This window comes from Semicossyphus pulcher, unplaced genomic scaffold (assembly GCF_022749685.1).
Source record: "Semicossyphus pulcher isolate SPU_LCO1_2020_fin unplaced genomic scaffold, fSemPul1.0.p SCAF_8, whole genome shotgun sequence".
Lineage (NCBI taxonomy): Eukaryota > Metazoa > Chordata > Actinopteri > Labriformes > Labridae > Semicossyphus > Semicossyphus pulcher.
This window is the reverse complement of record NW_027211759.1, coordinates 1,052,501-1,065,000: the sequence shown is the minus strand read 5'-3', so window position 1 is coordinate 1,065,000 and position 12,500 is coordinate 1,052,501. Positions and strand designations below refer to the sequence as shown.

The 12,500-nt window shown below is 46.5% G+C and overlaps 3 protein-coding genes across 7 annotated transcripts in view; 2 read left to right on the top strand and 1 right to left on the bottom strand.

Annotated features, from left to right (window-relative positions):
- snx20 (sorting nexin 20) overlaps positions 1 to 2,375 on the top strand; it is a 6,582-nt gene extending 4,207 nt beyond the window's left edge. For 4 of the 5 annotated variants that reach the window (XM_069686428.1, XM_069686427.1, XM_069686429.1 and 1 more), the window contains one exon: positions 152 to 2,375. In XM_069686428.1, coding sequence (XP_069542529.1) covers positions 152 to 823 — 672 coding nt within the window. In that variant the 3' untranslated portion in view covers positions 824 to 2,375. The remainder of the gene's footprint in view (positions 1 to 151) is intronic. The other variant, XM_069686430.1, reaches the window with a different exon arrangement.
- Positions 2,376 to 2,595: 220 nt separating this feature from the next.
- Positions 2,596 to 4,442, top strand: mphosph6 (M-phase phosphoprotein 6). The gene is made up of 5 exons (XM_069686914.1): positions 2,596 to 2,744; positions 3,154 to 3,266; positions 3,553 to 3,643; positions 3,811 to 3,908; positions 4,093 to 4,442. The coding sequence occupies exons 1-5, from the start codon at positions 2,697 to 2,699 to the stop codon at positions 4,223 to 4,225; spliced, it is 483 nt and encodes a 160-aa protein (XP_069543015.1). The 5' UTR covers positions 2,596 to 2,696; the 3' UTR covers positions 4,226 to 4,442.
- Positions 4,443 to 6,181: 1,739 nt separating this feature from the next.
- gpia (glucose-6-phosphate isomerase a) overlaps positions 6,182 to 12,500 on the bottom strand; it is a 17,193-nt gene continuing 10,874 nt past the window's right edge. The window contains exons 13-18 of the mRNA XM_069685839.1: positions 12,448 to 12,500; positions 12,203 to 12,279; positions 8,263 to 8,391; positions 7,976 to 8,051; positions 6,896 to 6,962; positions 6,182 to 6,544 (exon numbers count right to left, since the gene is read on the bottom strand). The exon at positions 12,448 to 12,500 is cut by the window's right edge and continues 77 nt beyond it. Of these exons, the coding sequence (XP_069541940.1) occupies positions 6,424 to 6,544; positions 6,896 to 6,962; positions 7,976 to 8,051; positions 8,263 to 8,391; positions 12,203 to 12,279; positions 12,448 to 12,500 (523 nt within the window). The 3' untranslated portion in view covers positions 6,182 to 6,423. The remainder of the gene's footprint in view (positions 6,545 to 6,895; positions 6,963 to 7,975; positions 8,052 to 8,262; positions 8,392 to 12,202; positions 12,280 to 12,447) is intronic.

Below are 12,500 nucleotides of genomic sequence, written 5' to 3'. Positions count from 1 at the left end.
GAGAAGTAGTTAGCTAAACTTAACACAAAGGGAGACACAGCTAGCTTAGCTTAGCACAAAGACTAGCTTATCTTAGCTTAACGAAAACACTGGAAACAGATGAAATATTCTCACTCCTACTTTGTCGTTTTCTGTTTCCTTTCTGTCTCAGGTGTATGAGATCGTGGTGATGCGTTCTGGCAGCTTTGATTCACACCGTGTGTCTGTGGAGCGACGCTACAGCGACTTTTCCCGCTTCCACCACCAGCTCCAGGAGGAGTTCAACGAGGAGCTGGAGGAGGTGGTTCTCCCACGGAAACTCCTGACCGGGAATTTTGACCCTGAGATCATCTCGGAGCGGCGCCTAGCTCTGCAGGACTACCTGGCTAAACTGTACGCCGTCCGCTGCGTCCGACACTCGCCACTTTTCTCAGAATTCTTCACGGAGCAGGAGCAGAGGCGAGCGCACAGTCTGCTGCGGGCGGGACAGTTCCAGCCGGCTGTGGAGCAGCTGCAGGCGGTGTTAGAGATCCAGGAGAAGCTGCTGCCGTGGCAGAAAGCCACCATGTTGGTACCGTCTCTGTCCGCCCTCGCCGTCTGTTACAGAGACCTGGAGGAGCCGGAGCAGGCGTTCGCTGCAGCTCAGAGGGCTCTGCCTCCCGTCAGACGCTACGGGCTGAAACACTACAGAGCCGCCCTGCTGGAGATGCTGCTGGATGTGGGCTATAAGCTGGGACGTCCTGTGGCCCAGTTACAGGGGGAGCTGACGGTTCTGAGGGACGCTGAGAGGGGGGAGGTGTCCTCCCGCTCCCTGAAGGAGATAGTGGTCCAGGAGTTCATCTGAGGAGGGAGGAGGTCTCAAAACACAGGAAACAGAGACGTGAAACTTTCTTTAAATATTCATCATCTAGTACTCTCAAAGTCTGTATGTAAGAAGTGTCTTAAACCTGCGTTGTCTCTAATGTCCAGCAGGGGGCGACTCTATATTCTGTAGAAGGCTATGAGAAAATGGTCCTACCCTGTGATTGACAGGTCTGTATGGCAGTGACCTGAAAATGTCATCGTTCAGTTGTTCTCAGAGACACTCTGAAGAGCCTGTTTTAGCTAAATTTAGCATCCACATTAAAGTCACAGTTTCAGTGAATGATGTACCATGCAAACCAAGAAAGCACTAGCATTAGCCGATAACTCTCTGGCTCCACCCTCTCTTCTAAATATGGTCAAATCTGGCTCCAGAAAAAACAAGATGGCGGCCAAAAATCAAAACTGGAGACTCCAAAAACCAGTGTGTGACTATGGTTACATCTGTGATTGTTTTATGAAGAGTAAAAAGAACTGAAACACATTTCACCGACAGAAACCATCAGCTCGTTCTCACGTGACCTTATTGATGGATTTCATGATCACTGCATCTCGACAGAAAACAACAACCTGAGCTGAAGCAGCCTCACGTTACAGTTAATGCACACTGAGCAGTGAGAGTCACAGACTGTAATGTATTAAATAAATGTGCACCGTCATCTCTGCAGAGGAACTGAAGTGTCCACATGTTCCTGCTCTGTCTGCGCAGATTGATCAACAGACCAACTGTTTCAACAAAACAAGACAGGAAATCTCAAATTACCCAAAATGCTTCACTCTGTGTGTTTGTGCAGTCCTGACAGACAGAAGTTCACAACAAAAGAACTTCAGTGAAATAGATTCCAAAGATAAAACAGTTCATATAGAAGCAAACATCAGCAGCATGTAGCATAGTTAGCAGACAGACAGCATTCCATTACTGCACAGGACTTTAACACGATACAGTTAAGCTCACTGTTAGCTGTTCAACATGGATTATGAGTAAAACTGATGTAGCGAATATATAGTTATACTTTGGTTTAATATAATTTACTTTATCTGACAGTGTGAGGTTGTGATTATTCTTAAAATGTAGTGTTGGAAAAACGTATTTGTTTTGCAAGTCCTTGTAATGAAATCATGAATTATACATTACTTTAGTGTAGTCTTAAATATGTTTAATTCAAGATTCAAGATGTTTGTCACTCCGGTTATACAAGTACAAGCATGTGAAATACTTATGCTCTGTTTAAATAACATAACACAGAGTCGGTCTAGACCTGCTCTCTCTGTAAAGTGTCTCGAGATAACTTTGGTTATGATTTGGCGCTATACGAATAAAGTTTGATTGATTGATGCTGGGACGCTCTGATTAGAAAGGGTAAATATTAAATATAGACATAAAATAATAAAATAAGGAAGCAGTTACGAAACAGTAACATAAAATAAAAGTAATAATAATAACGATATTTGATAAATATTTACATTTTTGTAGTATATACATTATAAGGCAAACTTATGTACATGTAAGGCAGAGGGCTATATACATCATAAAATCAGCATAAAAGTGTCAGTCTTCCTAAATATATCATTTTGGTTCTTTGTATCTGTCACTTACAGGCCATAAAGACAGAGGCCATAGGACGTTTTAAGTATTTATTAAGATTATTTTGTTGTGTCCGTCCTGAACATCATCTGTATCAAAGGTAGATTAGCCGGACTGCTAACTGTTAAAAGCAGCTCGACGCTCGACTGCTTCTGTCTGAGTTTTAACAGCAGCTGCGTGGATCTGCGGCTCGTGGTCTGTAGCTGAAAATCGATTCTTCTAACTCTCCGGTCCTCGTGTCGGTCCGTTTGTATTTCATAAACGTTCAGCGATGGACAACGACTCTGTGAAACTGTCCAAAAACCTGCTGCGCATGAAGGTAAGTGTAGCAGTCTGTGCTAACACACAAGATACAGTTATTAGTCGGGTGTTAGCTAGCGTAAGTTCTCGGTATACACAACGCCACTTCATTTTGAAATCAGACAATACTTGGTTTTCTGCTGTTAACTGTTAACTCGTGCCAAACGTCCATTTAAAACGCGTTAAGTGCCGCTATTAATTCGGCGTGTATTTGAGCTACCAAATGCTGCTTAAATTTAGCAAAGTCAACAAATAACCTGATTCTCACCGTTAATGGGTTTATACAACGAGATTTTGATTGAGTCAGGTTCTGTAGATGAGATGAAAACGTGTTCTGCTGATCTAAACAGCCACATTATTGTCCAGCAGTGTGCCCCACCCCTCCAAGATGTTTTAAAATTAAAGTGAGGGCTGGTGTGTCTCCACAGTTCATGCAGAGAGGTCTGGATGCTGAGACGAAGAAGCAGCTGGAGGAAGATGAGAAGAGAATAATAAGTGATGAGCACTGGTATCTGGACCTGCCAGAGCTGAAAGCCAAAGAGTAAGTGACACAAAATGTCTCAGTTCTTCACTTTCTCTCTTGTAACGTTGTGTCTCCCACCAAACCAAAACACCCAGTCAGACACCTGTTTAAGACCTGTGAACAGGAAGGTCCGCTTGTATTTCAGAATATAATCCAGCAGCCTTTCTTTAATATTCCATTAGGAGCCATACCTCTGTATGCTAATTCATGATCAAATAATCCTATTAAAACGCATGCAGTGTAACAACCCTCCAGTAAATCCACCCCTCATGTGTTTCAAAGTGTTTTTCTGTCCTCTCCTCAGAAACCTGATCATAGAGGAGAAGAGTTTTGTTCCCTGTGAGGACCTGAAGTACGGACGCATCTCATTTAAGGGTTTTAATCCAGAAGTCGAGGTCTGTTTAATTATTTTATTAATCAGTCAGGTCCTCCGCTTCCTCCGCCGCTGTTTCACAAAGATTTCTCTGCATATAAACTGAACTTCCCAAAGATGACGTCAAATATAAAAAATAGGTGACACTTTTTGTCCCTTAACAGTTTTATTGTTTTGTGTATGTCACAGAAACTGATGGCTTTGATGAACCCAAAGGATGAAACCGAGAAAGAAGAAGAGATGAGCCGGATGCAAACAGACGTCACAGATGAAGAGATGGCTCTCAGGTACAAATACTGACGGTTCATTACATTCAGTGAATGAGACATTGAGGAGAGAGACGTGCTCATATCTGCTGTTCTATGTAATGACTGAAGGTTAAACACCTGATGAGGACGGTAGCTCAGTAACCTGCTGTGCTGCATGCGAAGCAGGAATCATTTATTTTCTCGTTGATTTCTTTGTTTTCAGGTACGAGAGTTTAGTCGGGAGCATGAAGAAGAAGTTTGCAAAGAAGCGCGAGCGAGCAGCGATAGAAGAAGACGTGAACCAGAACATCGTGGAGGCGAACACCAAGAGAGCCTTCCTGAAGCCTCAGGACTGAAACATGATGGACTTTAAAGACTTTTGTATTTTTTTAACATCTTATAGAAACTGTGCAGAGCCCAGAGTCTGCGCTGGAGCAGCATGACGAGCGTTTTAAGGCTCATTGGATGTTATACATCCTGTTTTTATAAAAGATGAACGTTTGAGACGCTGTCACAGTCGAACAGTGTTTCTACAGTCTGTGCAGCATCATGACACCCTCATTAAACGCACCGCTCAGTGTATCCTTGTGTCTGTCATGTTATCAGTGGGGTCTTCAGACAGCCTTTAAAGGAACAGTTCAACATTTACGGAGACAAAGTAACACTAAGAATGACGAGCCTGAAAGAGCTCCTGCAGGAGCTGCGAACAGCTCGCTCGCTCCTTCTGACGTGAGACGTGAGGAGAGTTCCTTTATGATGTTCCAGAGAGTATCCCTGATAATCTTTATCTTCTCATATTCAAGTGTCTCAGTGAAAATAACATTTAATAACTTCTGAAATCATTTGCCTTTGAGCCAGTGTGAAAATCATTCACTGATTGGCTGAAGTGACATCTCTACCCAGACGTATGCAACAAGGTTTTTATGTTTCACATTTTACTCACATCTTGTACTAATGTAACACCTGTGAGCTTCTGTCAGCTGAGAGCGAGATGTTTAGATTAAGTCCATTTTCATGTTGAGTAAATCTGAACACAAACCAGCAGCTCCAGTGTTCTGCAGGATGACGGTACTGTTACAGAGGAAGATGATTTTTTTAACCACAAACACACCAGACTCCATTGAGAAAAACAGCGATTTAAGCTCACAGGACATAGGAGCTGTTGCTCTGCTGCTGCAGTGATCGGTTATTTTATGTATGTGTGTTATACAAATGTTGTTGGTTCTGAACTAACCATGTAAAACACAAAAGTCACACAAAAATACAAATGACGGATGATGGAGGCAGCAGCAGCTCCTGTGTCCTGTGAGGAAGAATCAGTGTTTTTCTGAATGGAGTCTGGTGTGTGTGCAGAGAGCGATGTAACGTCTGTGTGTGGTTAAAACAATCATCTTCCTCTGTAACAAAAAGGTCTATCTCTGTAGGGATCCTTTCTGTCATGTTGTCACACACTTAGAATAACAATCTGAGCCTGTCAGTGGAAACAAGAACTTTTAGTGGACGACCTTTGACCCATCAAGGATTATTTAGCAGCCATTACAGCCTGTTTCACTGCTGCAGGATGAACACGTCTACTGGAGACACTCACACACTTTATTACCTGTGAGACATTTAGACCTAAAATATAAATACTGGAATCATCCTTCCTTCAGTCCCAGAATCAGCTCAATACTACTTTGTTGGATTGCCTGTTCCTGTTCCAGGTCGTCTTTGTATCTTAGTTTGTGTTTTGGCGTCTCGTCTTCAGTCTGCTGGTTCACAGCCTTTGTGTCCAAAGAGTCTCCTCCTGACAGGTGGGAGCTGCTCATTCAGTCACTGTTACTTTATTTAAATGTTAGCACTAATTCGAAGCTATCTGCGCCTGTGCTCACCATACGTGGCTTGTTGGCTCCTTTTTTCATACATTCATGTATTTGTGGTGGACATGCGTAGGAGTCAGGATTGTTGTTTCATTTCCCTTAAAGAAGAGAACACTTGTCTCCTCTCCAGCTCAATAACATATCAATAACTGATACCCTTCTTCACATGTTTGATACTTATAAGATAACTGAAATATACTCTTTTTAGTACTTTGAGAAGCTTATTTAATATAATTCTGCACACCTGGGGGTGAGAGACTCCAGCCTGAGTTACACCTGTGTGAAAGTTTACAGATAAACAATTATTGATAAAATAAAAGCAGCTTTATAATTTACGAGGGGATGAGGACATAACAGATAAATTTAAGCATTTGAAAGCAGGTCAATTCTATTCCTCTGTGTCTCCGACCTCACGGTTAATCATCTCTGTAGAAACACGACAACACACCAAGATCCAGTGACAAACGGCTTTTATTTTGAAAGGCAGTGCTGACTATGTCGTCACCTACAGTAACATCTGCACATCGTATTCTCCTTGTCCTCCAGATAAAAGCAACTCATAATTTCCCTTTTCAAGTTTAAACACGGCTACATGTGAAGTCTCACATCAACAAACAGGAAGTGCTCAGTCTGACCAACACAGAGCTTCAGCCAATGGGAGAGGAGAAGGAAGAGGAGCAGGAGCAGGAGGAGGTTCAGAAGTTCTTCTTCAGGAAGCTGATGAGGCCGTTGGTGGACGAGTCATGGGACGTGACCTCAGAGTCGTCTTTCAGCTCTGGCTCGATCTTCTTCGCCAGCTGCTTCCCCAGTTCAACCCTGAGCACAGAAACAGTAAGAGACCCTTTAGTGTCCAGGTGTGTCTGCAGTGTGTCCAGGTGTGTCTGCAGTGTGTCTGCAGTGTGTCCAGGTGTGTTTGCGGTGTGTTCAGGTGTGTCTGCAGTGTGTCTGCAGTGTGTCTGCAGTGTGTTAAGGTGAGTTCAGGTGTGTCCAGGTGTATTTGCAGTGTGTCCAGGTGTGTTCAGGTGTGTTAAGGTGAGTTCAGGTGTGTCCAGGTGTGTCCAGGTGTATTTGCAGTGTGCCCAGGTGTGCCCAGGTGTGTCTGCAGTGTGTTTGCAGTGTGTTTGCAGTGTGTCCAGGTGTGTTTGGCTTTTCACAGGACCCACTCACCCCCACTGATCGTAGCTGTTGATGTCCCACATGACGCCCTGCACAAAGATCTTGTGTTCGTACATGGCTGAAGAAAGAGAAAACACAGGATTCGTTAGACGACATTACATCAGCTTTATTGTCCAATCACAGACGCGGTTCACTGTCTCTGTAAACAACCTTTTGATTGGTTCATACAAAGTGTTTCTGTTTTCTCCCTGTACAGATAGAACTCTGCAGCAGCTTCCTCAGAGCCGCTGCACGTCCGGCAGCACGATGTTTTAATGATTTAGCTGCTACAATAAAGGCTTTATATGAAGTCATTCCTTGTTTTAACTTAATTACATTTAGAGCCCTGAGTCAATAAAACTGTTTCAGACTGTAAGAACGTTTTACATGTTTGTGTCTAACAGCCTCTGAGCTGTGACTCGGGGGGTAACCGATCACAAACTCACGGCTCGGATCGTATCACGGTTTTTGAGTCATGGATCATATTTCATATTTCTCATATCAGCCAGAAAACCGACACGGTGAGAGTGAGAGAGAAGCGCCTCTCGTTAAACAGTTCACACACTCAAGCTAGGTTTAGCATCGCGGTGAAGCTTGTCTATGGTTGGATATTCATCTGACTTTGGTGAACGTCTGTCGAATATCCAAATTTAAGCTAACTTCCCAACCTGTCCTGCAGCAGCTACTCCGTCAACGTTTTTGCCCCCCATCTAGCAGCATGGGGGGCATCTGTGCAGTATCGTTCACGTCCGCACGACAACGGACACGCAGGCTCGCCTTGTTTCACTGAAACTCTGCACAAGGATTTAAACTGTGTGTCGGTCCACAGATCACAGGCGTTTGGAACCGTGGGGCTCTGATCCATTACACCGTGAGCTGTGACTGCCACATTAACACCTCACTGTGGAGTACAGCCTGAGCTCATGTCACACCTGGTTTACCTGCAGGTGCTCGTGGCTGTCCAGTGACATCAAACTCAACAGCAGCTGCAGTTGAACCTGCATGTGTCACTTTAATCTGATGAACAGTTTAACAGCAGCTGATTGGTCAGTCTCTCATGTGTGATGTGGTGGAGAGGTGTCCAGTACTCACCGACCAGAGCTCCCAGCATGAACGGACTCAGCTTCTTAAAAACAATCGAGTTGCTCGGCTTGTTTCCCTCAAAGACCTTTAAATGACAAGAGAAGAAGAAATCAGAGAACAAAAGGTTTATTATTAACCCTCTGAACATCTCCTGTGATGTGTTCAAGTTACAGACTCACCGTTGTACATCACAGAACTTTAACCAAACTGATCAAACATGACGAGACTTTCAGCATCATTATTAGCATCTAAAAACGGATCATGTGACAGATCGATCATGTGACCGTTGTCCTCACTTTGTGCGGCAGCAGCTTCTGCAGATCGTCTCCTTTCAGGCCACTGGCCTCCAGCTCTTTACGAGCCTCATCAGGAGTCTTTCCCTTCATCAGAGCTTCAGTCTGAGCCAGGAAGTTCGCCACGAGGATCTGAAACACAAAGCACACGCAGCGTGAACGCGCCTGAAACACAAAGCACGCGCAGCGTGAACGCGTCTGAAACACGAAGCGAACGCGTCTGAAACACGAAGCACGCGCAGCGTGAACGCGTCTGAAACACAAAGCACACGCAGCGTAAACGCGCCTGAAACACAAAGCACACGCAGCGTGAACGCGCCTGAAACACAAAGCACACGCAGCGTGAACGCGCCTGAAACACAAAGCACACGCAGCGTGAACGCGCCTGAAACACAAAGCACACGCAGCGTGAACGCGCCTGAAACACGAAGCACGCGCAGCGTGAACGCGTCTGAAACCCGAAGTGAACGCCTCTGAAACACGAAGTACGTGCAGCGTGAACGCGTCTGAAACACGAAGCGAACGCGTCTGAAACACGAAGCACGTGCAGCGTGAACGCGCCTGAAACACGAGGCACGCGCAGCGTGAACGCGCCTGAAACACGAGGCACGCGCAGCGTGAACGCGCCTGAAACACGAAGCGCGCGCAGCGTGAACGCGTCTGAAACACGAAGTGAACGCCTCTGAAACACGAAGCACGCGCAGCGTGAACGCGTCTGAAACACGAAGTGAACGCGCCTGAAACACGAAGCACGCGCAGCGTGAACGCGCCTGAAACAGGAAGCACACGCAGCGTGAACGCGCCTGAAACACGAAGCACGCGCAGCGTGAACGCGTCTGAAACACGGAGCACGCGCAGCGTGAACGCGTCTGAAACACGAAGCACGCGCAGCGTGAACGCGCCTGAAACAGGAAGCACGCGCAGCGTGAACGCGCCTGAAACACGAAGCACGCGCAGCGTGAACGCGTCTGAAACACGAAGCATGCGCAGCGTGAACGCGTCTGAAACACGAAGCGAACGCCTCTGAAACACGAAATGAACGCGTCTGAAACACGAAGCACGCGCAGCGTGAACGCGTCTGAAACACGAAGCGAACGCCTCTGAAACACGAAATGAACGCGCCTGAAACACGAAGCACGCGCAGCGTGAACGCGTCTGAAACACAAAGCACGCGCAGCGTGAACGCGTCTGAAACACGAAGCATGCGCAGCGTGAACGCGTCTGAAACACGAAGCATGCGCAGCGTGAACGCGTCTGAAACACGAAGCACGCGCAGCGTGAACGCGTCTGAAACACGGCGTGAACGCGTCTGAAACACGGCGTGAACGCGTCTGAAACACGAAGCACGTGCAGCGTGAACGCGTCTGAAACACGAAGCGAACGCCTCTGAAACACGAAATGAACGCGCCTGAAACACGAAGCGAACGCCTCTGAAACACGAAATGAACGCGTCTGAAACACGAAGCGAACGCGTCTGAAACACGAAGCACGTGCAGCGTGAACGCGTCTGAAACACGAAGCGAACGCGTCTGAAACACGAAGCACGTGCAGCGTGAACGCGTCTGAAACACGAAGCGAACGCGTCTGAAACACGAAGCGAACGCGTCTGAAACACGAAGCACGTGCAGCGTGAACGCGTCTGAAACACGAAGCGAACGCGTCTGAAACACGAAGCGAACGCGTCTGAAACACGAAGCACGTGCAGCGTGAACGCGTCTGAAACACGAAGCGAACGCGTCTGAAACACGAAGCACGTGCAGCGTGAACGCGTCTGAAACACGAAGCGAACGCCTCTGAAACACGAAATGAACGCGCCTGAAACACGAAGCGAACGCCTCTGAAACACGAAATGAACGCGTCTGAAACACGAAGCGAACGCGTCTGAAACACGAAGCACGTGCAGCGTGAACGCGTCTGAAACACGAAGCGAACGCGTCTGAAACACGAAGCGAACGCGTCTGAAACACGAAGCACGTGCAGCGTGAACGCGTCTGAAACACGAAGCACGTGCAGCGTGAACGCGTCTGAAACACGAAGCACGTGCAGCGTGAACGCGTCTGAAACACGAAATGAACGCGTCTGAAACACGAAGCACGTGCAGCGTGAACGCGTCTGAAACACGAAGCACGTGCAGCGTGAACGCGTCTGAAACACGAAGCACGTGCAGCGTGAATGCGTCTGAAACACGAAGCACGTGCAGCGTGAACGCGTCTGAAACACGAAGCGAACGCGTCTGAAACACGAAGCACGTGCAGCGTGAACGCGTCTGAAACACGAAGCGAACGCGTCTGAAACACGAAGCCAACGCCTCTGAAACACGAAGCACGCGCAGCGTGAACGCGTCTGAAACACGAAGCGAACGCGTCTGAAACACGAAGCCAACGCCTCTGAAACACGAAGCGAACGCGCCTGAAACATGAAGCACGCGCAGCGTGAACGCGTCTGAAACATCAAATCAAACTTTATTTGTATAGCTCCAAATCATAACCAGGGTTATCTCGAGACACTTTACAAACAGAGCAGGTCTAGATCGACTCTTTGTTCTGTTATTTAAAGAGAGGCCCAACATGAATCACCATGAGCAGCACAACATTCGGCACATTGGCAGAAAAACTTCCTTTAACAGGCAGAAACCTCGAGCAGAACCAGACTCATGTTGAACAGCCATCTGAAGAGACTGGATGGGCCGAAAATGGTAACTCCCGGGAAGATATGTGGTTAGTAATGTTAATGGGACCAGAAGATACAGAGTTAATGAGCTGCATTAATATGACAGAGAGAGAGAGAGAGAGAGAGAGAGAGAGAGAGAGAGAGAGAGAGAGAGAGAGAGAGAGAGAGAGAGAGAGAGAGAGAGAGAAGCTTGGTGTGTCAGATCCCCCCGGCAGTCTAAACCTATAGCAGCATAACTCTGGGCTGGTCCCAGCCTGAGCCAGGCCTAACTATAAGCTTTATCAAAGAGGAAAGTTTGAACTCTTAAAAGAAGAGAGGGTGTCTGCCTCCCGGACCTTGACTGGTAGATTGTTCCAGAGGAGGGGGGCCTGGTAATTGAAGGCTCTACCTCCAACACTACTCTTAGAGACTTTAGGTACCACAAGCAGGCCTGCATCCTGGGAGCGCAATGTTCTAGAGGGGTAATATGGCACTATGAGCTCTTTAAGATATGATGGTGCCGTACCATTAAGAGCTTTGTAAGTAAGAAGAAGGATTTTAAATTCTATTCTAGATTTTACAGGAAGCCAGTGCAGAGAGGCTAATACAGGAGAGATGTGATCTCTCTTCCTAGTTCTTGTCAGCACACGTGCTGCAGCATTTTGTACCAGCTGCAGAGTTTTTAGTGACTTATTAGGGCAGCCTGATAGTAACGAGTTACAATAATCCAACCTGGAAGAAACGAATGCATGGACGAGTTTTTCTGCATCGTGTTGAGACAAGATGTGTCTGATGTTTGTTGTGAAGATGAAAGAAGGCTGTCCTTGATATTTGTTTTATGTGGGAGATGAAACATGACAACAAGTGTTCTGTTTGAAATACGCTTGTAGTGCAAGTAATATTGACCAATCACGTATCAGCAGGCTGCAGTGTATGCAGGGAGAACAGTCCATGTGGAGAGCAAAAGCAGGGCAAGCCCGAAAGAGGCATCTACGTGTATGTATCTATGTTATTCATACAAGAGTCAGTGAATGCATCACTTCATTTTAGTTAGTAACAGTGAGTCAGTGAGTTTTACAGTTAGTAAAAATGTTAACAAAGTGAAGCTCAGCAGAGTCATCTCAGCGCGTCTGTTACTGCAGGAGGAGCAGCTCTGTGATAACACCGCACACCTCATGCACAACGCTCTTACACACACAGGCTCTGAGCAGCTGTGACCTCACACAGGTGCTCTCAGGTGAACAGGAAGTCTTCTTATATCACATAAGAATCAGAGCAGATCAGGGGGCGGTACCTTGTGGTGGAGGTTGTCTCTGATTGGATGCTGAGACTGGGCAGGAATGAGGAAGTCAGCCGGAATCATCCGAGTTCCTGGAGAGGAGACAAGTCAGTGAACGCGTCACAGATCAAATCAACATTACATCAGCGTTATGTGTGTGACATGTATCTATGCAACACTAACTTCATATACGACGGTGTTGTTTAGACACATGTGAATGACGTAGTGTTAAATACACAGTAAACATGAGCGCTCGTCACCCTGGTGTATGAGCTGGTAGAAGGCGTGCTGTCCGTTGGTCCCCGGCTCGCCC